Source organism: Durio zibethinus, chromosome 10, assembly GCF_047325235.1.
Source record: "Durio zibethinus cultivar Kanyao isolate XHJ-2024 chromosome 10, ASM4732523v1, whole genome shotgun sequence".
Lineage (NCBI taxonomy): Eukaryota > Viridiplantae > Streptophyta > Magnoliopsida > Malvales > Malvaceae > Durio > Durio zibethinus.
The window spans coordinates 28,515,981-28,543,443 of record NC_143171.1 but is presented as its reverse complement, the minus strand read 5'-3'; the positions used below and the strand labels follow the sequence as shown (position 1 = coordinate 28,543,443).

General features: G+C 35.6%; 5 protein-coding genes and 1 pseudogene across 9 annotated transcripts; 4 read left to right on the top strand and 2 right to left on the bottom strand.

Annotated features, from left to right (window-relative positions):
- The first annotated feature begins 549 nt into the window (after nt 1-549).
- Nucleotides 550-4,417, top strand: LOC111292865 (uncharacterized). Of its 3 annotated transcripts, none has more exons than XM_089767141.1 (8): nt 550-716; nt 1,006-1,096; nt 1,348-1,595; nt 2,319-2,438; nt 2,542-2,698; nt 2,960-3,099; nt 3,177-3,212; nt 3,377-4,417. In XM_089767141.1, the coding sequence occupies exons 2-8, from the start codon at nt 1,021-1,023 to the stop codon at nt 4,223-4,225; spliced, it is 1,626 nt and encodes a 541-aa protein (XP_089623267.1). In that variant the 5' UTR covers nt 550-716; nt 1,006-1,020; the 3' UTR covers nt 4,226-4,417. The 3 variants fall into 3 exon arrangements, with proteins under 3 accessions (XP_089623267.1, XP_089623266.1, XP_022741211.2); XM_089767140.1 differs by having other exon boundaries at nt 951-1,096; XM_022885476.2 differs by having other exon boundaries at nt 948-1,096.
- A 5,667-nt stretch (nt 4,418-10,084) lies between these two features.
- On the top strand, nt 10,085-11,016 carry LOC111292518 (glutaredoxin-C1-like). Its single transcript, XM_022884942.2, has one exon. The coding sequence runs from the start codon at nt 10,180-10,182 to the stop codon at nt 10,555-10,557; it is 378 nt and encodes a 125-aa protein (XP_022740677.1). The 5' UTR covers nt 10,085-10,179; the 3' UTR covers nt 10,558-11,016.
- A 2,487-nt stretch (nt 11,017-13,503) lies between these two features.
- Nucleotides 13,504-17,011, top strand: LOC111292468 (membrane-anchored ubiquitin-fold protein 4-like). 2 transcript variants are annotated; one of them, XM_022884873.2, is made up of 4 exons: nt 13,504-13,741; nt 14,004-14,232; nt 16,188-16,358; nt 16,539-17,011. In XM_022884873.2, exons 2-4 carry the CDS (start codon nt 14,103-14,105, stop codon nt 16,592-16,594), a joined length of 357 nt encoding a protein of 118 aa, XP_022740608.2. In that variant the 5' UTR covers nt 13,504-13,741; nt 14,004-14,102; the 3' UTR covers nt 16,595-17,011. The 2 variants fall into 2 exon arrangements, with proteins under 2 accessions (XP_022740608.2, XP_022740606.2); XM_022884871.2 differs by having other exon boundaries at nt 13,551-13,741; nt 16,536-16,902.
- Nucleotides 17,012-17,151: 140 nt separating this feature from the next.
- On the bottom strand, nt 17,152-20,378 carry LOC111292469 (GRAS family protein RAM1-like; annotated as a pseudogene). The gene is made up of 2 exons (XR_016345941.1): nt 18,841-20,378; nt 17,152-18,634 (listed from the first exon to the last, which is right to left on the bottom strand). The product of XR_016345941.1 is annotated as a GRAS family protein RAM1-like (transcript).
- Nucleotides 20,379-21,156: 778 nt separating this feature from the next.
- On the top strand, nt 21,157-23,549 carry LOC111293455 (uncharacterized). The gene is made up of 2 exons (XM_022886185.2): nt 21,157-22,610; nt 22,735-23,549. The coding sequence occupies exons 1-2, from the start codon at nt 22,448-22,450 to the stop codon at nt 23,067-23,069; spliced, it is 498 nt and encodes a 165-aa protein (XP_022741920.2). The 5' UTR covers nt 21,157-22,447; the 3' UTR covers nt 23,070-23,549.
- A 902-nt stretch (nt 23,550-24,451) lies between these two features.
- LOC111292605 (omega-hydroxypalmitate O-feruloyl transferase-like) lies at nt 24,452-26,649 on the bottom strand. The gene is made up of 3 exons (XM_022885048.2): nt 26,524-26,649; nt 25,934-26,404; nt 24,452-25,640 (listed from the first exon to the last, which is right to left on the bottom strand). Exons 1-3 carry the CDS (start codon nt 26,524-26,526, stop codon nt 24,783-24,785), a joined length of 1,332 nt encoding a protein of 443 aa, XP_022740783.2. The 5' UTR covers nt 26,527-26,649; the 3' UTR covers nt 24,452-24,782.
- Between the last annotated feature and the right edge of the window lie 814 nt (nt 26,650-27,463).

The following is a 27,463-nucleotide window of genomic DNA, read 5'->3' as shown; positions in this document are numbered from 1 at the left end:
AGATAAAATTTTTTATAATTTTATTAAATTTTTAATATAAAATATAAAATAAACTTAAACTCACTTAATTTTTAATATAATATTATAAAATTTAAAGTAAATCCCACCAATATTAATTATCAAACATTGATCATCATAGAAAATCATCCACCTTGTTCCTCATTATAATATATTTTTACTCGATATACATACATCAATGATTGCATTCTTTTATTATTATTCATAAATTGGATAAAAGAAAATCCAATCTTTTTTTCTACTCATAAGAAAATTTAAACTTTATGAGCATAATTGAAACATGTTCATTGAATATTAAAAACATAATTATTGGAATGAGGCAATATATTATCAAATTTTTTTAAAAAATTTTGGATAAATAAATTTTCATAAAATTTCGTTGTTTTTGTTTTTTTTGTTTTTTTTTTTTTTTTCTGAAGGCTATAAAATTTCGTTGTTGAGTGCAAAGAAAATCCACGAAAGGGTAATATTGGGATTCCAAAAAAATCCAACACTCTGCAGTTTCTTACGCAATTTTGCACAGTTAACCGCACGAAACCTTCTGCAAAGCAAGGAGCCCTGCTTTCCAACAAAACCCTAACCGTCAAACAAAAGAGGGTTTTCCCCTAATTCCCTCTCCATGACGACGGAAATCGACCAACTTGTTACATTCACCCGCCATTGATTCTCGCCTGCCTCAGCTGCATTCCCTTTTACAGGTACAATCATGAGCAGAAAAAAATATAAAATTGAATGACTAGTTTTGAATGATTTCAGGAATCAGGACCTGTTTAGTTGTGGAACATTGGCTATGGTTTTATCTTCCTTTTACTTTAAAATGTTGATTATATATATGGAACTTGCAATTTAGTACAGTTGTGCCTTGTTAACTTCTATGTTTAGTAATTTGTCTTTCTAAATGCAAATAAATGTTGTCCTTCTTCTTACAGCAGCTCCTTTCCCAAGGTTGCTTTTTGAAGTTCTGCCTTTTTTGTCATTGATGCTCAGCCTTCAATAGCAACAATGGGCAGTTCATTTAATCCACAAATCTTGGTGGAAAAGCTAGCCAAGCTCAATAACTCACAAGCGAGCATAGAGAGTATCCTTTCGAGAATTAATTGCGAATGATTTGCTTCTTTACCTATTTAGGACAGTCCGTTTTTTAGCTGGTTTTGTGCTCACTGTCATCTGCAATAATTAATATATTGCTTATGTCAGTTTGATATTGCTATCTGGTCGGCATTTGAGTTACAGAAAATTAACTTTTGAAGTTTAATTTGCGTTAGCATGTGTATGCCTGCTTCATTACTTAAACACGTGCTTTTCTGTTGCAATCCTTGACTTGCTAAGCTTTGTCACATTGGTGTATTTTCCATATGAATAAGGTGAAACAAGTTGTTGAAACTTGGGACAGACAATTTCATTGCTCTCCACGTGAGCAGAGATTGGCCTTTCTGTATCTTGCCAATGACATTTTGCAGAATAGTAGGCGTAAGGGTTCAGAATTTGTAGGTGAATTTTGGAAGGTTCTTCCTGATGCTCTTCATGATCTGATTGAAAACGGGGACGAGTTTGGAAGGAATGCTGCATTGCGTCTGGTATACTCATCTAAACTTTCATACAGGACTTGTTTTCTTATGCTCACAATTGAAATCTCTATGAAGGGTTGAATGTGTCCCACAGCCCCTTTCCATGACCTAAAGTTACATAATCAAAGTGCTGAACTTTCTTGTTCAATGGAAGAACTGAGTGGTAGTTGGGAATGTGATATTGTTTTACCCGGACAGCAAAGTTAATTTGATGATGCTAAGTTGATAGTGATAGCATGATTATATTATGCTTCTGTTACGTATTTTATATCATGTGACTCCTCACTTATCTTGCTCTTCTTATTCTAATGAATTTGTCTATAACTAGATATAGGCTAAGTTTTAAACATTGCCTGTGTTTCATTGGGCTCTTATTGGTTTAAAGTACCTGCACTTTTTCTATAAAATGGTTGTAGTTAAATTGACAAGGTCCAGTAGTTGAACTGTTGTTTTAGTTCATCTATTTTTCTAAAGTCTAGTTCTCAGGCTTGCAATTTTTTTTTGGTGTTGAGTATGTCCAACGTGTGACAATTGAAATGCTGTCTGTGGCACTGTAATTGAAAAATGCAAGGTGTTTTATTTTCACTTTATGGCTATATTGTGGCTGGTTGTTATAATATTTTCTTTCGATGCATGTATTTGCTTTTAAGATTTTATTGTCAAGCTGTTTCAAATGGTTACTTTGAAATTAGCACGACGAATCCTGTTTCTTTTTTACTGTTTGAAATGCAGATCAGTATATGGGAGGAGAGAAAAGTATTTGGTTCTCGGGGACAAATTCTTAAGGAAGAGCTTGTCGGCAAACAATCAGAAAATAATAATAGAAATGGCAGGCATATAGGCCTCAAGCTGGTAAGATAAATTCCATGCTGACTGCATTTGTTTGTTGTATTCTGGCATTTGTATGTTTGTGTCATGGACAAATGTCATTTCTTCTTTATATTGATCCTAGCAGAAGCAGCCTGTTGGAAATACAGTGGACAAAATAGTTTCAGGATATCAAGTTGTTTATGGTAACCAGATGGATGAAGATGTTATATTGAGCAAATGTAGGAATGCTATTAGCTGTATCGAGAAAGTAGATAAGGAAATTGGCACTGATGTCAAATCAGGTATGACCTGCATTACTCATTTTATTAACATATTGGATTTATGCTTGTAGTTGCTTCATGAGAAGTTAGTACCTTCAGCTACTGCTCATGATCCTTGTTTCACTTTTTTTCCTTTAAGAGAAGGATTGTTGTTTGATCAACATTTTTAACATCTTGAGACCAAGTATTTCTCATTTGCACAATTGTTACTTACCACGGAGACTTTGCTCACATCTTAGGACACTATTTTTTTTTTCTATAATGTCAAATTTCTTTGAACAGGGCAGTTCCATGGATCTGCACTTGTGGAGGAGGTGCAGGGTCATCATGCTGTATTAAGAGACTGTATCAAACAGCTAACAGCAGTTGCATCATCAAGAGCTAGTCTAGTCTTACATCTGAAAGAGGCTCTTCAGGAGCAGGTTACTTAGACTAGTCCATTTACAAAACTATGGATTGTGGTAGTGTTAAAATAAAGCTGATTTACTTTTGTTGTCAGGAATTCAAGCTGGAGCAAGTTCGTAATCAGCTTCAGGTTTGACACTATGATTACCTGATGTTTTAAGTATACTAGTTGACATCATAAATCATACACTTCTAGATCTCAGCTTAAATACAGTTAACAATATTGTTACTTCTGTTTTGGAACTCGTGTTAACTACATGCGTTCTTTCTGACCATGTGCATGATGTTTTACAGGCTGCACAGTCCCAATCGGAACAGTTTTGTAATATCTGCAGACAGTTATTAAATTGTGACAATCCTAACTTGGTAGCTGAGCCAAGTTCAAATGAATCTCACACATCCATTGCACCTCACAGTTTTAATCCGGCAGCTACGGAACAGTCAGCTCCTGTGATGTATGCCCGACAAGTGTCTTTTCCTGATAATTCTGGCCACATTAAGGAAGATCCTCGGAAGTCTGCAGCTGCTGCTGTGGCAGCGAAGCTAACTGCATCAACATCCTCAGCCCAGATGCTTTCCTATGTCCTCTCATCCCTTGCTTCTGAGGGTGTCATAGGTAATCCTATGAAAGAATCTTCTGGTGATTACTCTTCTGAGAAGAGGCCTAAGCTTGAGAATGACCAGCCTTATATACCATCTCAGAATCCCCAACAAGCTTCAGGTCCACCATTCCTGCATTCCAAATCTCACCAACACAATGTTGTAACCACCACCCAGCAGTTGACTCCAAATGAAGTGCCACCTCCTCCATCATCATCTCCTCCACCTTTGCCACCACTGCCACCATATGCTGTGCCTCAGTACATGCCAACTGCTGGATCAATAAATAGTGTGCCATATAGCTATGGCACGGCCCCACCACAGCAGCCTTCCTTGCCTGGTTATTCAGTTGTCGGGGCTGCAATGATTGGCATCTCCCCATTCTCCACAACATCATCTAATTCTTACCAGAGTGTCCAAGGTTCTGAAGCCATCTCCCTACTCGCCACAACATCAACTAATTCTTACCAGAGTTTCCAAGGTTCTGAAGGTTTTTATAACCAGCCTTCATCTGTGCCGACTGCACCGATTTCTCGACAATAGAACTTCAATTAGGATTGCTTTAAACTGAAATATTTTTGTCATATAAGATTAGACGTTTTTGTTCTGAAACATCCTCAGCAGCAGAACTATCTTTGTTTGGGTGCCATGTAGCATACATCATGTGCACATTGTAAAGGTTTTGTATTAAAAACTATTTATCGCATTCTTGAATTGGACAGAAGATTTTAGTCAGCTTCATCTGTTACATCACATGATTCACCAACATGTAGTTGCCTTGTCAAAACTATTTCTCAGATCATTGTGGTTCGACCTTAACGGCAATTTGTAAACGTTTGAATCATTGTATGCTCTACAACATAAACATGTCCTGTTGGAAAGTGGTCTTTTCCTCTTTTACTGAAAAAACCGGGGACAAAAAAAAAAAAAAGAAAAAAAAGAGGACAGAGGTGAATATGATGGAAGAATCACGTGAGTATGACGTGTCGTGCGAGTTTTTAATTTTTAACTACCATCTAACATGTCTGGCTTTTGGGTAGACAGTGGAGATAAAGAAAGAGGAAAAAGAATAGCAAGTGGAAAAATAGAGCTCAGAACATTGTCTGATGTCCATGCCTGTATGCAGCACGAAGACTAAGAACCCCATCATGACACTTTGACCGGAGGCTCCTGGATTGCATTAGTTGCTCGTGCTCTTGCAGTGAAGGAAAGAATCTTAGAGACACTCCTGAGTTCCAAGGTTTTGGGATTGTAACGAAAAATTGATCTCTTTACTTCCAACTAATCCATAGGCTGCTTGGAGACAGAAGCAGTTTTGAGTTACAAACAAAACAGACGACAAAATCTTGTTAGAAAACTTAGGAGTTGCTAACCATTAATTTGTCTCTCTCAACATATATCTCCTAGAATACAACTCTCTGATTCTGCCATATGGAACTATTTTCATTTATGGTTTGAATGAAGATCTTTTTTCAGTTAATTGTCGAGGAAACAACAACCTAGGATTTCGGAAAGAGTTGCCTTCCATGTATATTATTTTAGTTATTACTTCCCATGTGTAATCCACCATTACAAAAACTTGAATTAAAAATAGCAATATAAAACAAAAATTTAGAACATGGACAACGAGACTAGCTTTATTACCAATTCATATGAATTCTTAACTTCTTTTTATGTACTCATTTACATAACTTATACTCCAATGTCATGAATATTAAACAATTGTTGACCAAAAACGTCTGTATTACACACTCAGTAGTTTTTTTTAATGACTCAAGTTCCAGTCCAACAAGAAACAGACATTTTGTAATGACAATTGTGGAAACACGAGACAAGACAAAAGCGCTGTCAGATCCCAACACCCATGCACCAACCGAAGAGTGCTTATTTGAACGTGAAAAACGACAAATACAAAGGCTGGTCTGGTTATGGTAACAGGCTAACAGCAAAACAAAAATATGGAGGATGGTAAAAGAAAGTGAGAAGATAAAATTAAAAATAAAGATGAAAATGGAAAAACCAGTCAACGTTGGACTAACGTCATCTGGTTGAACTTGGGACTGCAAAATGAGGAACAAAAGCTGAGAAAAGCCGTCATGTCGTGTTGCTTTAACGGCTCAAAGGACGTAATAAAGTAGGATTGCTCTCATTTTGAAAAGGTGTGTTTGCGTCAGGCTTTGTTTCGAAACAAAAAAAAAAAAAAACTTGACTGTGTTCTAAAATAGTACCCCATACCAGTAGTTAGCTAGGGAGGTAAATTACGGGCAATCAAATTTAGAGCACCATGCCTAACAGAAAAAAAGTTCCAAAGTGGGACACCGAGGGACAGCAACCCCATCATAAAACGAACAAAGTAATACACTTAAAATATATATATATATTTTAATGAAAATAGCTTAGAATATATAGTTACTTTTATTAAAGGTATTAATTCAATCAATTCAAATAATTTTAAATTGAATTACTTAAATCAAATAAATTATTTTATTTTTATTAATTTTATAAATTATCAACCGAACATATAACACATATAACCGAATTTCTTAATTTTGTTTCTTGTAACACTTACATATAAAATCTTATTATATACTTTATGTCATGCACATATGATCAGTGTGCAAATAGTTCATCAAATTCATTAGTATCAAATTTAACAATTATTATATATATTTGAAGCTAATAAGGATTGAATCCTAAACTTAGAATTTCATCAATTTAGCAAGTGATCAAATTGTTGTTGGCTTAGCAATTACTATCATATATGTATAATGGATTTTTTATTTTCTGGTAGATAAAAGTTGGTTAGTTATATATCGAGAGGATGGACATCATAAAACATCGACCTCATTAAATAGTTGACAAACCAATTATTATAATTTGTGGAAACCAATGGTAATGTCGACAACTTTGGTCTTCCTCCAACAACAATTTGTCTGCCATTAGTTACCAACAAGAATAACTAATTAATCAGCTCACAACTAAAAAAAAAAAAACATTGGCAATGAACTCGCGACTCTTCTTTTAGTATAACACAAATCTCATGGCACGTTTAGCAAATAATCGACATTCAACGCATTGGGGAATCGTGTTTTTTTTTTAACGGTTGTCGTGAGCACACCACAACAGTTTCACTGGCTTTTCGCCACGACATGTTTTTTTTTTTTACAAACACTTAATTAAAAATATGAAACAAAACCTTTTTTTTTTTTTTTAAATGCGTTTGATTGATGAAGCGTTGGAAATGATTGTTCCTAAATTGGGTTTATTTCAAGCCACTATTGAAATCCGTTTTTCAGCTTTGTTTCACTATAAAAAGGTGAAAAATGAAAAAGCAAAGAGATAAACGTTGAATTGAACACAAAAATGAAAAAGCTGGCGATGCCATCACGCCCATATATATATTTTCATTACCAATGCTTTTGCAATGCTGCAGCAACTAGCTAGGCTAAGTGAAGTACATTGTTGTTCTGATTCTTGATTATGGTACATTTTCAAACCCCCACCATTTGATCAACTTTTGGTCACCTATCAAACGGCTATATATGATTCATCTCATCGTCCTCTCCAAGCTCTGCTTACTTTTGACCATCTTGATCTCTAAAAGCAAGGCTAGGATTGGAAAAACAGTTCTTAGTAGTACCACAGGCACATGGCGACAGCTATTTGAATGTTATGGCATTTCAATCTTTCAATCTTTTTAAGCCTTTGATCATGGCATTTACATCATCCATCCAATGTGTGTCACAGTCCAGGCTCTGTTCTACTACAACCACTTCAAACTTCAATGTCATTCTTCTCAAAAACATGCATTTTTTCATCCCAAAAGCTTTAAAGTTGAATCATCAAATCATCTCTTTCACCCTAGCTAGCTAGTGGTACATATTAGTTTTTGAGTCACCACCACTTTTTTTTTTTTTTTTTTTGTAAAAATGGCCATAATCCAATAATCTTTAAAAAAAATTTTATTAGAAAGGCCCAAAAACTATCTCAATTTATTTAATAAAATAAAAAAAATATTTAAGAGAAGTAGTGATAATGAGATTGTGAAAAGATTGATATGTCAGAGTGTACATAGGTATGCAAGAATTAGAAAAAGAAGCCGACAAGCACAATCGAATAAAATCGTTTTCTTTTTCTTCACCCATACCATTAGCACACCCCATTGTCTTGCCCTCTTTCCCTGTTCCCATTTCCTCCTCTCATCTTGCAAAAAACCAAAAGCCATTGCCCCAGCCCAACCAAATACCAAAACCAGTAACCTTCCTCCCCCCCCCCCCTCTTTTCAACGTCATGCATGTACGGATACATCCATCTTTTTATTTTAGGGTTTATATTTAATATATTATTAATATATAGATTTTATATACTAAGATAATATCATTTGATTGATTGATAGTATATAAAATTTATATATTAATAATGCATTAAATATAAATTCTTAATTTTAACCTAATAAGTTTGTGCTTTTGAATTAACCTTTTTACTACTTTAACCATTTATCCATTCTTATTTTAACTTGATAATAATCATGAGTAAAACTAAGAAAAGCAAGGTATTGCTGCATAAATATTAGACAAGTCTGCATATATACAATAAAGCATGCGTGCTGTGAGCCATGGGAGAAACATTGCATGTGCTTTCTTGTGGGAAATTCATCAAATAAGTTAGGAGGGATATATAATTAGGGCTTGATCTTTGTGAGAAACACTCTAATACTAAAATCCCGAATACATTAAGATGATCTGAGGAAATGAGCCCTTGATTAAAATCACTCGAGGAAAAAATTAGGTAAAAATAAAGTTTGATGATATCTTTCACTATATTAAAAAAATCTAAACAAACCCAAATGATATATATTTTTTAAGTAAATTCTATTGATAAAGAGAGATGATTTGAAAATTTTAAGTTGAAAGTCTCATGTTTTAATTTGGATATGTTGAAAGTGAATCGAAAACTTTTTCTTGAAAAAGGTAGATAAACATATATAATTAAGCTTTATACTATGTTTTTTCCTAGGAATATATGAAAAAAGCTAGCTTTTTCAAGATATATTTCAAGGCATGATTTAGGCATCTGTATCTCCTAGGGTATATAGGGAATTAGTCTAAAATGAATAAAGATAAAATTCTTCCTTAGTTGAAGCTATCTTCTAAGATGCTAAACAGATTATAATAATATCAATTATGAGTTCCACATGTAACAAATGTTTACAATCTAATTACTTTATAATATATATGTCGATCATATTCTTTGTTTTTTTTTTTTTTTTTGAAGATTTTCACTAAAAAAGAAAAGAAAAAAGAAAGAAACCGCCCAAATCTAAGATAAACTACAGCATTATAGAAGAATGAAAGCCCTTGAGAATATTCATGTTCGAGCTCATCATCATCTCCACCACTTGATCATATCAATAATAGAATAAACTATTGCACTAAATACTAATATTTGTCATGCCATTTTGACTGATTTACTTTTTGGTACAATGAATTAATCTTACTCAACGTTAAAACAACATACACATTGAAATTTTGATACGACAAGGTCTAACATTCGAATTCCTATCCTCAATTATGCTAAATTAATTAAGTTTAAGAAGAAGAAAAATAGAGTTGTCTTAAGCTATTAACCATATACTATAGTAAGTAGGTAGCTCTAGGGTATATAAAAGATTCAAAGAGATGAAGTAAGCTAAAATGAGCATGAAGAGAACAATTTTTCGTGAATGTCACATTCCAGCTCCTTTTTTATCAGAGACGAATTCAAAGGAGGCAGGCATGAATTATAGCTCTTCCTAAAATTTTTTTCCACCATTGTAATATAGTAACTTAACTCATCTAATATCAATATCGATCCTTTTTTTTCTATTAATTTCATTGTTTGGTCTCCTCTTTGCCTTTTATCTGATTTCGACTCTGCCTTTTATGATCGATGGACTAGTGATAGTAGGACCGGAAGGACTCAGCCGTTTATTAACCAACAAAACAATAATTCCCCACCCCCACCCCCCCACCCCCACACCACTCTCTGATGACAAGCCTGCGTTCCATTATTATTAATTCATGTCTCTCTTCTTTAATTCCCATCCAAATCCAAAGCAATATTCATGCCCAAGTTCCACTTCTAATTAATGCAAATTCGTACTACTTTTCATTAATGTATAAGGTTAATTAGTCCTTTACTATGTTCATTTTTCACAAGTTGTTTAGCTGACTAGTGGCGATTTCAAGAGAGAGCAGACCACTTTGTTTTTTTTTATTCACATTAAAATAACAATAAAACTGGATTCCCCTCTAAAACTTGCCCTTGTTTAATTTGGATTCTCTTTCCTAGTGTCCTTGCTCTCTCTCTTTATCTATAAATACCAACCGAAACCTTCCATTATTCCTCACCAGCAAAGCTCAAAGATTTCTCTCACTCACCTAACCCAAAATCCCCCAAACCCCCTTTTTTCTCTATTAATTTGTTGCTACATAACCACTCAGCTTGTTTACTTGAAAATGCATTGCCAGACAGGTTCTTGGGGATCTTACATGCCAACCAGCAGGAATACTGTAGGGGATCCACTGGAGAGGATAGAGAGGTTGGCTTCGGAGAATGCGGTGGTTATCTTTAGTATTAGCAGTTGCTGCATGTGCCATGCCATTAAGAGGCTGTTTTGTGGCATGGGAGTTAACCCAACTGTGTATGAACTTGATGAAGATCCTAGAGGGAAAGACATGGAGAAGGCTTTGATGAGGCTACTTGGAACCTCTCCTGCTGTTCCTGTTGTGTTCATTGGTGGGAAACTTGTGGGTGCAATGGATAGAGTCATGGCTTCTCATATCAATGGCACTCTTGTTCCTCTTCTCAAAGAAGCTGGAGCTCTCTGGCTTTGATTATCTTTCCTTCTTATCTTTGGCTTGGATCATAACAGTTTAAAAGAAAATCCCAAAAAAAAAAGTTAAAACATAAAAGAGAAAAAAAATGACTGTTATAGAAAAGTATGTCAGAGGAAGAGGAGTGGTGGTTTTGGAGTAATCTCCTCCATTTTGGATATAGCAATAACTGATATGTCTTAGTTTCTAGTTTTCTTCTTTCTTCTTCTTGTTGATGTTCTACAAGTGGGTCTTTGTTGGTTTGCTCTGTCTAATTTTCACTAATCTTGATCTCAAGAGTGAAATGTAATGGCTCCCTCCTCTGTACAAATCAAAACAAAATAGTGATTTCCACTGAGTTTTCTCACTTTAATCTTCATTTTTGTTTTGTTTCTGTTGATCTTAATGATTTCCTCTATAACGTATGGAACATTAAGAGTAAAGAACTTAGAAGATTAATGGCGGACTATGTGACCTGCGACTCTGTTCCTTTTGAGCTCATCCATGAAAAATCAAGTAAGAGCTACTGTGCTAATTTTGCTCATAGTTATGGGTATCCACCAGTTGAGACAAAGATTTGCCTTTTTGGACCAAGCAAATGAAAGTGGGGGGCTCAGACAAGAAACCCGGTTTTTTATGGCCTTAAAAACAGTAGAAACAAACACAAGTTCAAGACTTTTGCCTTAAAATTCGCCGGGTTCAAACCTAAACACAACCACGATTGGTCGAGCACTTATTCGGGAGGACCCGAACCCTTCATTTCGTGGACCCCTCACCTTTCCCTTGGCTTGGAGTCATGATCGGATTTAACTTGACCCTTGGGCCTATGAGTAGGGAAGATTGGCTAGGGAGGCCAGATGTGGGGTCCTTTTTTCACCAAATTAAGGTTCCATGTCCGTACAACATTTTCTTTGCGTGGGATTATGATGACGTGTATGTCTTTGTGGGGCCAGGAAGGTTAGAGAGAGAAAGGTGTAGTGGAAGGCAGGGCAGGTGGTTCCTAGCGCCTATGGTGCTGGGAGTTGACCAAATGGTAGGAGCTTTTGGAGCTTTTGAGGAGGTCGGTGGGTGTTGGGGGAGGCACCTCCTCATGGGCTCGAAAGGCTTCTTCTTTTTGGTTTTACCTTTGGCGCGAGTGACATTCTTTGATTCTTTTTGCCATAAACTAGTGGTTAATGGAAAAAAAAAATGCCACTTTTTCATTCTGTCTCATGGATAATGATAAAACCCATCCCAATCCCATAATCTTAATCCCATACTTTGAGCTTCACCAATTTGGCTTAAATTTATTTGCCCCAAGCAATAACCACTGTTCTAATCTATCTCTATTTCTTCCAATCCTCTTTAATCATACACTGACAAAGTGCATGTTCCATGTTGAAACTTCTAAGACTAACTTGAGTTCCATTGATAATCTTAAAAACTGTGGTTTACAGCAGAAAGGGGACCAAGATTTTGAGCTGATGAACGCTTTTTGTTGGTGTTGAGCTCCTGACAAAAACTTAATCATAAGAAAGTGATTAAGAATAAAAATAGAGAGTATTTCTTATATTTACATTTTGACGCTTAAATAAAAAATTTACTAATCAAAATGAGAATAAAAAATAAAAAAATAAGAAATGACTAATTGGTTAGATAATAACTGAATGACCTTATTATAAATAAAATGTAAGGGATTTATGAGATAAGTTGATGATGTGGTCAAATTGATGTGGTATTATATATGTTAAATCGATCTAAAAATTAAAAATATTTTTAATTATCTATTAATTGTTTCTAATAAAACAATTATTTTATTCTTTAGACTCAAAAATATTCTTAACACTTCCCATATTCCCTTATATAATTCGCATAATATATACTTACAGATAAGTCAGGGGAACAGTCATTTTGATTTGGGCTATGATAAGATGATTCACAACTTTAGATCAAGTGGCCAAAATTTAGCTTATAAGCTCACCTTTGGAACTTCCGAAAGGCAGAGGGACTGAACTTAGATTGACATTATAATAGTAAATAAACAAATAAAACAAAGATATAACATATAAGCATCTTTGAGATTCTTGAAAGTTGAAAGAAGTTAAGCAAACGCAGGTAGCCAGCAAACAAATGGGCCAATGGAGGAATCACTTCAGATTCCATCTATTCATAAAACAAAAAGAGTGAACGATTGAACATCAATATTATTATTAAAAATTGACAAAAGAACTTTTTAATTCTAACCCAAACAAAGAAAAAAAAAAATTAAGAAGAGAACATGGTTTTCAGCCCAAAACTCAATCAAATGGGTTGCCAACCCAGTTTTTGTTCAAATTTTGAGAGGAAATGTGAAATTTTAGTATGAAATTAACAATTTTTTAGGAGAAATACATAATTTTTTAAAAATTATACTGTATTATTTTCAAATTGCTTAAATTTTTTTTTACATACACTATTTAGCAAGACCTTGAATTTATATAATTTTAATTTTTAACTTAATGGTTGTGGAAAAGTTGGGAAAGTTTTATACCTCCATTTGTAACATAATTAATGGATAAAGATTTAAATTTAATGCCATATTCCAATAGTTACTGCACCATTCAATTTATTTATTTATTTTTGGTCCGACTGCATCCTTAGTTTAATACTTAGCAATTTCTTCGAATGTTATTAAATGAAATCCCACGCGCAATTTCTTTACCGCTGACGCGTTTAATTCCCCGCCTTAAATTTTGGTCAAAGTTACTAGAAGCATCAAATCCCCTACCATCATCGTATCCTTTGCTATTGGCAGAGCAACCAATATATATCTGCCACGTATTATTACGAAAATCATTTGCACTAAATTGCAAGATAAGTGGGAGTGTAAGTAAAGTGAATAAAAGATTGAAACAGAAGATCAGAACTTGGTCTTCTTACAGTGTCCTAAACTGACTATTTACTGACAGTTCCGACACGAAATCTCTTTTTTTTTTTTTTTTTCGAGTCGGCAAAAAAAAAAAACAAATTATTTTTAAAAAATAAAAAGAAAAAAAGGAACTGATACAAGAAAAAAAAGCTAACAAAATTACTGAAAGAAAAAAAGGAAAAAAGGAAAGCGTGAAGATCGGGTCTAATCTGGGGTTCTTTTGAAGATTTAACCAAATCTTGGAATCTGTAAAGTATTGCCCATATAAGACCGTCAAGAAAAAAAGAGCTCTGACGATTCATTTCATCCATTTTTAAGGTATTTTATTTTATTTTATTTTGTTTTTGTTTTGGATTTTTTTCTTTATTTTCAATCTGTTTGTTTTTTTATTAAGAAAAGTTTAAGTGTTGGAGTGGAGTGAGGTGTGATTTTAGAATCTGTTACTTTTCTTTCACTTTCCAGGTAACCCAAACAGGGGTTCTGTTTATTTAAGTTTCTGTTCAATTTTCTTGCTTTTTCTAGTCAACCAAAACAAAGTGTATTTATTTATTGATTCTTATTTGTTTGGTTTTTGGTGTAGGAAGTGAAAAGATTATATCTTAGTGGTGAATTTGGGAAGTAATTTTTTTTCAAAGGGTTTTTATTCGTTTGAATTTGGTGGAAAAGTTTGGAAATTCAAATGCCGGAGGAGGACTTGGTAGAACTTAAGTTCCGATTATATGATGGATCGGATATCGGTCCATTTCGATACTCGCCTGCTTCAACTGTTGCTATGCTCAAGGAAAGAATTGTTGCTGATTGGCCCAAAGGTCAGTGCTTCCGCTTTCTCTATAAAAATTTAATTTTTTTTGCATTGAATTTGGTTTTTATTGCAAATTGCATTATAAAATGTAGAATTAACTCTAAATTTAAGTTCAAAGCCCAGTTTATAATGACCGAAATTCGCAGTTTTATGGCTAAGATGCGTAATTCTAATAATTTGAGGATGCTTTGCTTTAATGTTCGTCCTATGGATGCATAAATCGGTTTTTGGTTTTCCCTTTATTTTTTTTTTCTTTATATAGTTAGGGCTTCAGTGAATGATTCTTTAGCTTCTGGGACGTTTCTATTTGTTCCCATTGGGAATGTTAGCGTGAAAGTGCTACATTCTCTCCATGCCTTAAAGATAATGTGGAGAAGAATTTTTGTGTTTAAAAGTTTTTGTTTTGAGGTTGTTTTGAACATGCGGCGTTCAAGTTTGATTGCTTAAAGGTGCTTAAATAGCATTTATTAGATTGTTTTATCACCTTAACAATGTGCACTTTTCGGGAAATAATAGGTTGTCCTGTATGTATAACTTAATCAAACAGTTTTATTTCCTATCTTGCAGCAAATACTAATTTCTCTGTTATAGTTACCTGTTTAATCATATTGATCAATGGCATCAATGTTCTCTGGGAGGCTTTAATTTTGATAATAATTGGTAATTGGTTTGTACAAATCCCCAAGTTTTTAGCCTTGAAATAGACTGCAATGAATATGGTGTTCTCATAGGAGACTTCTTAAGTTGTTTAATTCCCAGCAGCTTCACCTTCTGTTTTTAGATCCTATAAGCAGATTCTTGCTCTATGATGTGACTAATTTTATTTTGGATGAAGCTGATATTGATTTCGTATGCATAGCTGAAGATTTCTGTTCATGTGTTTTCTCTATTGTCCTATTCTCTGTTGGTTTTGGGTTCCTTGTTTTAGACTACTACTTCACTTCATCCTTTTGTTGCATATTGTGCATGGACAGTTAATGATCGGACGTCTATCGGATGATACCTCTTTGAGATAAATCAAGTGGTTTGACATATGTACTATGTCCAAATTTTAATCTTGGATTTTCTGGAGTCTTCTTTCTTGTGCCTTCACTATTTCGTGGTTTCAATGCAAGGGTAACTTGACCTTGTATTTTCATTTTGTAATACTTGCTAAACTTACTTTGTAAAGCATTAAAATTGGTTTTTAATCCTTCTGATAGGGAGGATCCCTTGTTGAATCATCCTGCTTTTCAGCGTTCAAATTTCTTGGTCTGAAATTACTTAATAGTTACTATTTCATTTGACACCCTGCTCTCATTGCTGACAATGTAGGTTTTATTTGTTTTCTTATCCCATCGTCTTGTTTTTCTCTGTTGTGTTGAATGATATTTATACCATCAAATTTAGTAGTGGCTCTTTTGGCAATACTGCGTCTTAGTTTATTTTAACCCACCCATCTTTAAAGGTTTTAACTCATATTTTTTTCCCCAAAATCCTTTGGGCTTGGTATTCTAGGATTATTTTGAGGATATTTTGCCTAAAAGAATGTGGAAATTTTCAAGGTTTCTGCTAAAAGGTTGGACTATTTCTTAGACTTGAGACTTCTGGATGGCTTAGTATGTAGTTTTGATGCCACTTGTCTTCACTTACTTTGCCCTGTGGATACTTACATCTCTTCTGCTGATCATAAGGAAGGCAGTGAGATGGAGGGAGCTTTTTTGCTTTTGTTGATGAACCAATTACACAAGAGAGTGCACACACTTGAGAACAGAAAATTGTGTTTGGGAAAGTACTGATTTGTGTTTCCTTCCAATTTTGGTTGTTTTTTTTTCCACTTCATTTGTGGAGTTGTGGTAAATGGTGAGCGTCAAAATGGATAAATTAGTATCGATATACGTATTTCTCAAATGTTTAAACTTTGAGATGTTCTGTTTTTTCTGCTTTCTAATGTTGGATCTAAATTGTTTTGATATGTCTTAGATAAAAAAATAGCACCTAAGGGAGCCAATGACATCAAACTGATAAATGCTGGGAAAATTTTGGAGAACAACAAGACTGTTGGCCAGTGTAGAGTACCTTTTGGTGATCTCCCTAAAGCTGTCATCACCATGCATGTTGTTGTGCAGCCATCTGTAACAAAAGCTAAAACAGGTACTCCGATCTTGTCCACATTTTTTCCTACTGCAAGTAATTTATTTATGGTCTACATGGAGTAAGAGTTTGAATGGATAGCTTTATCTTGTATTCAAAGTGAAAAATATGCATATTCTATATGCTTTCTTTCCTGCATCTGGTAAATGTTAAAATGTGGTTAATTTTTGTATATAGCAGAAAAGAAGGTGGATGAGGTCCCCAGAAAGAACTTCTGTTCTTGTTCCATATTGTAAAAAAGTTCGGTCTTGATTCAGAGTCAAGCTGGTGAGATGGCCTCATTGGTTCCTGAGATCTGCCTAGCCATGAACATGGTCGCTGGAAGCACAAAATAATTAGTAAAACAGTGCCATCCCCCATTGTTACACGGTTTGTTTGAGGGCATTCTTGAGTAACAGTGATGCTAGTGATGATGTATTTGCGTCTTTATAAAACGGGTGTTTCTTGTATTTGGTAGCTGCCTTTTTTTCTCTTCATTATTTATCTAATAGAAAGCTTATGGATTCATTGACATATATATACACACACGATACTCTTTGAGCCATGATCTTGATACTATCTTGTTATATTAAGACTGGGGAGAAGTCTTGGACGCTTTCTGAACCCTTGAAAATTATAGTGTAAATCAAATCTAGTGTGGTTTGATGATTAAACTTTCCATCCAATTTAGAAGTTATTACATTCCTTCACTCTGCTAACTATGCTGCCGTGTTTATGCACATCTCTGGATATGGATGTGTTGCTTATGTGTGTGCAGAATTCATTTGAAACAGCAGCAGTAATGGAAGGAAAAATGAAGCCTAACTCTTCATTTCCTTAACGAGAGATTAATAGGTTAATCTTATAAAAATGTATGAAGTCCCTTTCTGATTTATAACTGATTTATAAAAATCTTGTAACTCAACCCTGTACACAATTAAACAATAATTTTCTTCCAATTATTTGACACAAAGAGTGCATTATACAATGAATACAATTTAATTTTGAGCTAATCCTATTTTCTAAGGTCTTTTAGCTTCAGTTTCACCTTTCTTGGCATTTTTTTACCTTGGCATCAACTTTAAGAAAAGCAATATCCAAGATTGTAATGACAACAAAAGCCTGGAAAGAGGAAATAGACGCATGCATGTAAAACAGGAACGAAGAAGATGATTCAACATCGCCATGTGGAAGCAGCAAGAATTGCTCTGTCTTGCCATCCCAAAATCAAGCAACCTTTATCTTCAGTCAATCGAAAACCTCCACGGGAATATATACCCAGCAAAATCTTTGATTGAGTCACTGCATTTGCACTTAAGGGCACGCCTTTGAACCCTTTTCCTTCCATTAATTTTCTACATTTCTCCAGCTTCTCATGCCTTGCTACCTTCTCACTTCCTTCACATGCCAATGTGTTTCTTATCTCTGGTGCAAATATATACTTCTCAACTTTTGCTCTTTGAGCAGAATCTGGAGGAAAAGTAGCGTCCAATGAGTCAAATATTGCTGAATAATAGTGCTATGCCTCGAGGAAAAGGCCTAAGAAGTTAGGGCCATTATGGCCTGCTTCTTTTTCAACAAGGGTTACAATGTTAGGCGATTGATGACGGATTATTGCCAATAGGTTTCCAATGCAATTACCAGGGACTTGATGGAGCCTGTTAACAGCATTAACGGCCAGAGCTTCACCAACTCGCCTGTTGAACATATGGGGTTTTGGATCTTCAACTTGCTCGCCAATTGGGTGGAATTCAAATGGGATGTGGAGAGAGTGGGCTAGTTCTGTTGAGCAATCTGCCTGTCTCTTTGATAGCTTCTATAGAGGCTCGAACCCCTGTTATCCTGAGAAAAGGAGCTCCACTAGGTCAGGCAACTAGAGCTTGCATGAAAGCTGGCCATTGATATCCTTGGAGGATATCTAAGTCAATGATATGAACACGGTCTTCAGCTTCGAAGGGCTCAAAAATGGCTTGATTAGCTGTGAAATGTGCAAATTTACGTATGGACAGGCTTTGCAAACAATTTGGTAAATCTTGAGGACTTCTAAGCAGTTTGATGGGAAAGGAGTGCATGGCTTTGGAGCACTGGAAGTGCTGGGATTGGTGGTTATGGTTACGGCAAGCCTTGCAGTTAGGGCTTAAGTGAAGCAAGAGGCAACTCTTTGCATGGAGTCCCCAAGTGGAGTTACCACTCGATTCAGGTGGTGTATGTATTTTCTTGCTAGGTAATCTTCTTGGGCAACCAGCTTCAGCACATTCAAGGAGGAGATGAACCAACTGAAGGCCACTATCTTGCTCCTGTAAAGGCAAATCATGATAGAGTTAAAATTTGTAGCTAAACTTGTTTATATGTGAAAATTTCCATGCATCATATCTTTTGCTTTCCATTTTTTTTCTTTTATTTTTTATTTTGCGGATCTTTGTCCAAAATAAAAGTGCAAAAAGAATCCTCTTAAATAATCAATGAATGGGAAAAAGAAAAAAAAGAGCAAGGATCAGAGAACCTGCTCAGGGCCAATAGGAATAGGAACCATCGAGGTATGGCCAAGGTTCTGCTGCTGCTGTTGTTGTGGTAGTGCTGCTAATTGTTGCTTCTCCAATCGCTGCTCTTGTTGTAATTGTTGGGATAATTGTGCTCTTGAGACACAGTTTAACTGATAGTGTTGCTCCTGAGTCAGTTGAAAACAACTGGCTGACGATGATGTTTCACTCGCAGACCCCCAAAACCCTGAAGAATTCGGCATTGACATGCAGTCTAACACTGGTGCAACTGTGGTTGGCATTTCAAACATGTTATTTAAAGTTTCACTACCTGAAATCTTTGTTGTTGGGTACTCTCCATAACCATCCTTTTGATAATCATCCAAGAATTCTTCTATTGCAGGCAGTGAAAGGCTCTCAACCTGCAAAAACTGATTGTTAGGTGAATTAAAGACTCTGTGGAGTGGGCCCTGCCCTTTTTCTTTATGGCTGCTGCGAAATGACCCAAGCTGAGATGACAATCGAGGTGGCGAGCACCCTGAAAGAATCTGCCCTTGCATTGCCAGAAGATTACGGAGATTGTAGCTTGATATTTGTGGATATGGTAAGTTCCTCACAGGAGATAAGATCATGAAGTCAGAATCAAAATGATTAGAGAAAAAAGTTTCCCATATAGAACTGTTTGGGGACTGAACCTCAACATCTCCATCCAACTCAAATTTGACTGCTGGGAAGTTGAGGCTTGGGGGGGTTAAGCTATTCTCCTCCAAATCAGAAGATGGCGCAGTTTTCTTAGACTCGGCAATTGACTCGCATGAGTTCCCACTCTTGATGGAACCCATGCTTTGTTAGAGTATGTTAACGTTATGAGAAAGAGCTAGAGACAGCTTGTGATTCGGGGTTACTTGCTTAAACAATTTTCATCACAACCTTGGTATCTAAACTTTCTTCTCGTTTTTGCTTTTGTCACCTCCTGCATGCCTTGATCATCTAGCAGGGATGCGTTTTCTTTAATTTCTTTTGTTTTTCTCTTAATGTTAAACTAATGGTATATTTAAGTTAGTTTATATAGCTATCATTAAAACATAATATTTAGTAAATTTAGAATTCAAATTTCAACACTTAAGATTTTTTTTTTTCGTTCTTAAATTGTGATATCTTTTATATTAAAAAATTATGAAATGTTTAATTTGTTGATATAATATAATTGTGAGAAAAAGGGAGAGATATTGATGGTTAAATTAACTTGCATGTTCAAGCAATTAAACCTAAAAAAAATGACAAATAAAACTTGTTTTATAGCTTGCTTCTACCTGCTAAAACAAAGCCTTGGCTCATAGCAAACAAAGTATAGAAGCTAAAGCCGAAAGGCAAGGTTGTCTCTTAGGATTGAGACAAGAAGCGTTAGGCCCAAATGATATATGACAAAATCGTAAAGTTGGCCCAAGGTGTACTTCAAATAGGCCCATGTTGTTAGATTATTGGGTTGGTATTAAATTATTCATCAAAGCAAATTAGGCTAGCAATGGACGACCGGCCCATATGTACAGTAGTTGCCATAAGTTGTGAAAAGTGGCCCCTCCGGACCATACCATGTTCTTATTATTATTATTATCTATTTATTGTATTCTAATTTTCCTTTCAATAAAATTATTGTAATTAATTTTCATCATAGTAGTTGTGTTTTAATAGGAATCCTATAAAATAATGAAAATTAATATATACATTAATTAACATTATTATGGGTCCCATAAAAAATTACAATTGGTAAAAATTTAATTAAATATTTGAAATGATAAATTTGTTATTTTTATAATTTTATAAGGGTAGAAGATATATATATATATATATATATATATATATTTGTTCCAAAATTTTAACTATAATTGGGTTAGATTTTTTTTTAATTTTAATTTATCCTTAATTTTTTTTTTATCATTTATCTAACTAAAAAAGATATTATGTGATAAACTTCTTCGAATTTATAATTTTTAAGTGTCAATTCCAATAATATGATAATTGATATAAGATATAGTCGGCATAATTGGATTAGGTTAAACTATAAATAAATATTTTAATATCCCCCAAGGCAAAATTGGTCCCGTTTTTCCAAAGGAAGGCTTTGGTGGTGTATGTATACCTTTATGATTAACTGCCATATATATTTATGCGGGTTTAAAATGTGTAACTCCCTCTGTTATTTCACATGTTACTACAAGACATAAAATCTTCATAACCCACTAGCCGCCAAGACACAAACCCCTTGGTTTTACATTAATATAGTTGCAATTCCGAGGAGCTTTCGAGTTGAAAGTAGAACATATCCGTATCTCCTTGATCCCATTTCTGTCTTGGTCTCCGAAACAATAATTAAAAACATTTCCTATCACCATCAGTCATCCCATCTGCCATTCCACTACCTACGCCATTCTAGCAAGTAGCAACTATAAATAAGCAATCCACTGCCATGTGATTCCATCGCATTGCACTCTCATAAGTCATAGCTTTGGCATGAGCCAAATGTCAGCAGGCACGGCACCAGCTCATTTGCCTTGTTCACGGGTATCCAATGTCCTCCAACAAGCAAATGGCAAGGCCGGAATAAATTAGCCCAATAATTGCACGTAAATTACCCTGTAGATGCTTTAGATTCCATCATTCTAGGTACAGCCTGAGCTGAATTGCCTTCCCTAAAATGGAGATTACTTTTATACTCCATTAGAATAGGTAACAAGTTAGCTGAAGAGTTCCAGCTTCAACCAGGAAAGGAGAACTCAGAACAGGAATAGCGGAAGGTTAGCTGACGGCAACTCAAATATTTGCTTTGGTAGGCATTCAGTTTCCAAGTTCAACAGATTCATGATTTTGCAAGTACTGCAATATGTTGTTTCCAAGTTACAGTTGGTGGAACTTTATCCAGTTATCCTCACTATTTTCTTCAGAAGGGCACGTGAACAACTTTAATGCTTTCCCAGTAGCCTGCATTTAGAAGCTTTTTCTTGAATGCCTGATTCATGCTAAACAATCAAGAACACATGCATGAGTAGTAAGCAATAAATTCTGAGTTAATGGCTTACCTATTGAGTTCTTTTGAAACTAAAGCTTAACAATAATAATGCATCCTTCTCTCTCCCCTCTCTGTTAAGCATCAAAGTGAGTCTGCTTATGTTGAATAATGACTTAGAACAGATTACCCTGCAAGAGTTATTGCATACATATTCTTGGTTAGAAACTTGGAGCTAAAAGCAATGAAAATTTCCCTAAATTTACATGCCAATTTGAGCTAGTGATTTGAGCATGTTATAAACTTGGGCCTTCAGATCAAGACCCACAATGAATACGAGAAATGAAGCCTAGCAAGTCATAAAGAAGCAACTGCCTTCTCTCTCCTACCCATCAAGTCCATATATTGCCAAAATACTTTCACATGTCTTTGTTTCTTGTTAAAAAGGATAAATTTCCTCACTTTTGCTTACATTTGGATCTCCACCAACTACTACTACTCTCTATCCACACTACAGAACTCATCTTCAACTACATGATAATGCTTTGTATGCTATTCATTTAAACCAACCATTCATAGAGAAAGTTGTGTGGAAGTTTGTCTCTCATCTCCCAAAATTTGCTGCCATGAACCCAATAATTCTCTTTCTCTTTTCTTTTCTGTTTATTAAGACATTATCCTTGAAACCTGAGCCAGCAAAAAACAATGCCCAGATCACTGTAATGGGCCTCGTTTATTGTGACATTTGCTCCAACAACAGCTTCTCCAGACACAGCTACTTCTTACCAGGTGAAGTATCTCAACAACCTATGATCATTCCAAGTTTTGTTGTTTTGCTCTTTGGATATTTAGTAAGTACCAAATTAATTAACATGAAAGCATGGTTCTCATTATTCAAGTATTACTTAACCAGGCGCAGAAGTTCAAATAGACTGCAACTTTAGGGCATTTGTTCCAAAAACAAGAGAACAGATATTATTCTCAGTCAATAGAACTACAGATAAACATGGAGTTTACAGGTTGGAAATACCATCGGTTGATGGGATCGTATGTGCTGTGGCAGCCATTGTGTCATCTTGTGAGGCAACCTTAGTTGGGAGCTCATCTACTTCATGCAACATTCCTGGTTACAGTAGCACAACAGATCAGATAGCAATCAAATCCAGACACCCCAATCTCTGCATCTATAGCCTAACTGCATTGAATTTCAGACCCTCAAAAAGAGATGCTACCTTGTGTGGGGAATAGAGCAGGACTTCTCTAATTATTTCCACCTTACAGCTTCCATATGGTTTTCTTTTTCCACTTTTCCAATTATCTCTTTTTTCTCAACACACTAGTCCCAGTTATTGAAGATAGACCTGATCTCCTAATCCTGAGCTATCCTTGAAGGTTCTTTCCATTTCTCAGTCTGCACATAATACAAGAAATGGAGAACCTGAAATACCCTTTCGCCTTTGCCTTCCAGCCTTGCTTGGTGCTCTTTAAAGAAAAACAAATTGCCACAGATTACTAAGTATTTGCATCCTTGCATTGCTCTTGTACTTTGTGTGAGCACATTCAGTTGTGCCGAGAGACTTTTGGGCAATCCAGGTCAAGCATGTGGACATTCATGATTTATCATATTTTATTTAGATTGGTCTTTCGTTACAACGTGTGAAATGTAAGAAGTGACTAAATATGTTAGTAATAGTCTTTGAAATGTGAAAAGCTGAACAAATTTGCCAATACTGCATCTTATTCCATGGTACCAATATCACTGTGCCAATTACACAGGACGAGAAAGTGAGAAAGATCGATGAGATAATAACAGAGAAGGGTTTTATTGCCAAAAACAAAAAATCTGATTCAGCTTGACAACGGAACTTGACAACGGCATAAGTTGCAGCTAACTTTTATTGCTTGTGCGAAAAGGCACGATCAAGCTCAAATCAAGAAGATGCTTCTTGATTCACAAAGTTCACCTAGTTTTGCCCAATAATCTCGATTGTCATGTCAATGTCCCTTACAAAATCATTCTCCGGCCCTTTCAAGCCGAAGATAACAATTCTCTAATGTAACAGACCGACAAAATGTGGCCGGTCACAGTCCAGCTCCCGATTCCCCTGATACACTTCGTTTCCTAGTACCATCTAACTCAGATGCTTATAGTTGTTTGTTTCCTACAGGCATTTCAATTATGTCTGGAAAGGGGAAAAAAAACTGCAAACTGTGCATACATGACTTATCAGAGGTCAACATATACACTTCCCCTAGTATAGGCTATTGGTTATAGCTCACAGACATGATAGAAACAGTCGAACTAATATTTCATAGTGGACTCTCCGTCCTGAGTCCTGAAGCTGACATTTTGATTTGCTTTGCTTTTGGAGTTGTTTCGGAGCTGATGCAAAACTTGGCTTCTTACTTTATTGCATAATAAAAAACAGTAGGCAATAATGTATTTAGGAGGCAAATGAAACTAACATCTGCTTCTGTCAAATGTATTTGTTTTACTCCATTAGCCTTGCTTTTGTGTAATAAAGGATGGTCTTTTTCCAACCTCAACCACTTAATCTGCACCGTCTTCTTCAGGATATATATATATATATATATATATGCAGGTAAAGGCTTACCTTTTGAATAAAGAATGAAATATAAGACATAACATTAAATTTTAAATCTAAGATACATAACTTCTGGGCAATACAAGTTCGAATTGAAATGCCTCCAGCTCTCAATATATAAAATCAACAATAAAATAAAAACGAAAAACCACCCCACACAGCACAGAATTTTAACCTTTGGTATCCCTTTTACACTGTACCAATTTTACTTGGTACTTGGTCATGCATAATTTTTCTTTTGCTGATCTGCTGCATGTCTACAGACGAAAGTAGTAACATACTACAAAGAGAACTGAACTAGAACAGTAAACTAGAAGATGGAGTTTACCAGCATTCTGAAAATATTTCTTGTTATCTAAATCTGCATCTGTTCTTGGAAAACCTTCATGGCAGAAGCTGGCAACCCTAAAAGAACATTTATGCTTTTCCTCTCTTTGCCATGAGATAGGAACAAGATCACTTCCTTCTCTGGCAATGCAACTGGACCTGATAGAACTGGCTCTCCCCATCCGAAATCTGTAGTGTGGAAAGATAGCCTAGACCATGTAGTGATAAGCAGAGTGGATGACAAAGATGGCCTAGCTCTGGTCACCTCAAAGTAATCTATGGCTGATCTCATGTAACCATCTGTAACCATTTTAATTGCATCCTGAATCAGGCCAACGGCATGTGAAAATGGCTTGTCCAATAGCTCACCTGCTTGACATATGGAATTTGTCAATACAATGCCATTGCCAAAGTAGCCTTTTGGTAGAGGAGAATTGAATTTAGGCCTGCCATCAACGGCAAAGAGAAGCTTTGTTTGTTGGTCAGACAGCATTTTAAGTGCCTTGGTCCGAGCCCTCCACACAAATGCTGAAAGAGCTTCAAAAGTAGTACATTTTCCAAGAACTCCATCTTCCATAGCGATTTTCTTTAGTTTTTCAAGCTTCTCAGTTTCAAAACAGAAAGAGCTATAGAGCATTTCATCTTTGTAGAGATCACTGGTGCTGGACTTGTCCTCTATCTCAGCAAATTCCTGATGCAGGTACTCTATCTTAGGTGGGATTCGGGCTTTCAAAATGGTTCTGTCCGAGAATGGAGGGACAGTTAGTGGCAAACCTCTGGCTGTTTCACCCCATGAGTTAACAAATTCCATAGCACCAATGCCATCAAACATGCAATGGTTCATGCATAGGCCAAGGACAAATCCTCCGCATCGGAACTTGGTCACCTGGAAAATCGAGTTTATCGTTCAGATATACAGATAAATTAGAACTGTCCAACATTCTTCATGATTGATATTCATGGACATTACCTCTCTAGAGTCTAGAGATCATTATTGATTCATGATATTGAGGTTGATCAATGCTTGATGCTTAATTATCATGCAAAGAAGTAAATTTCGCATTGAAAATTATACAATAGTGCAAATTAGACTTCTAATCCACATAACTAGGGGATTAATATTAGTACTTTAGGACTTTTACTACAAAACTAATGTGTTTCTGGAGAAGTTTGAAATACCTGAGCCACTAGAGGTGGCATCTCTAGTATGTTTTTTGCACCAGGAACGTCATAAACCAATTTCCCAAGAGTCTCAGGATCAGGCTTTGTTATGTCCCCAATCTCCTCCATCTCACAGTTTGCTTCAGCTTCAACAAACACAGCCCCTTCCCCGGTGCAGTCCACAATTAGTTTACCCTCTGAGCTGATTGTTAGCCGCCCAGCAAGGGGATAGTAATGAACAAGTACTTTACTTAACGCATCCTTGATCACTTCAACAGCATTTTCATTCCCTTTCTCATCTGACTTGAAGCAATATATAGTGCGAACAATCACTGCAATGTTTTGGTCAAGATTAGAGAGAAAGTATAGACCCTTTCCTGTCTCTTCAGCAGGACAAACCAGGGTTGGCTCTCCTTGCTTCACACCAAGCTGAGACACTTTGCCATTGGACTTCTCCATTATTGCAGAACCTTCGATAATTTCTGCACCCTGAAACATAAATCAGAAATGAGATGATCAATATAGCCTGAGAAACAAAACTAACTAAAAAAGTTGGTCCATATCTAATGCTTTTAAATGCAGGATTTATTGATTCTGAGAAAACAAACCATGTGAAAAAGCCGGAAGAGATATTTTCGGAGTAAACTGAAGAAAGTGGTCAGGTCTCTGTAGGGAATTGCAGTAACCAAAACGTGAAAACTATGAAAACGAGGATTGCACTAGCTAGATGTCAGTCACAAATTTGTAATACATATATAAGGGAAGTTTAAGACGGGGAGTTACAATTTTGGTATTACTTATGTAAGGAAATGAAAATGACATGAAAGGGCAGGTGGCTATATTTCATTGGAGTTGGCACATGCTAAAAGCGATGAATAGTAGTATGGAGAAAGGAGGACATGTCAAAATTTTTGTTTCTTGGACTGAGGATTTTGGTTTTTGTCCAAATGGGTTGGGGTAGGCCACTGGTTAAGGGACCTAACACACCAGACAAAGGAGTATGGCGTGTGCAAGAATAGCCTGACTGGGCTTTGGTTGGTGGGGGTTGGCATCCCAATTTTGCTTGCCACTCTGTTCATGTATATCTTTTTCTTTTGTTATCATTTTTCCACTCTTTGACTCTTTTTTTTTTTCTAATGATATTTGTTATGTGATTTTCATTAAAAGTATCAGGTTGCCTGCTAATTCAGTCCTGATGAATCGCTAGATATTTCTTGCTTGCTTATCAATCAAATTATTAGCTGAACCACAACCTTTTTGAAATAAGAATCATATCATTTGAACAAATTAACCATTATTTCTTACTGTTTGTCACTATTGTTTGGAGAAATTTAGGCAAAGCTTAATCATTTGCAGATATGGGAAAACCGGCAAGGCATGGGGATCTCAGAAACTCTAAATCCACTTAGTAAATTTGTTATTTGGTGACAACGGAGAATTCTTGGGTGGAAAACATCATGGCCTTCTTTCCTATGAGATTCATTTTTATGGCTTCTTACATTCTTAAATAAAGTAAAAAATAAAAAATAAAAAGGGCAATGTGAATGA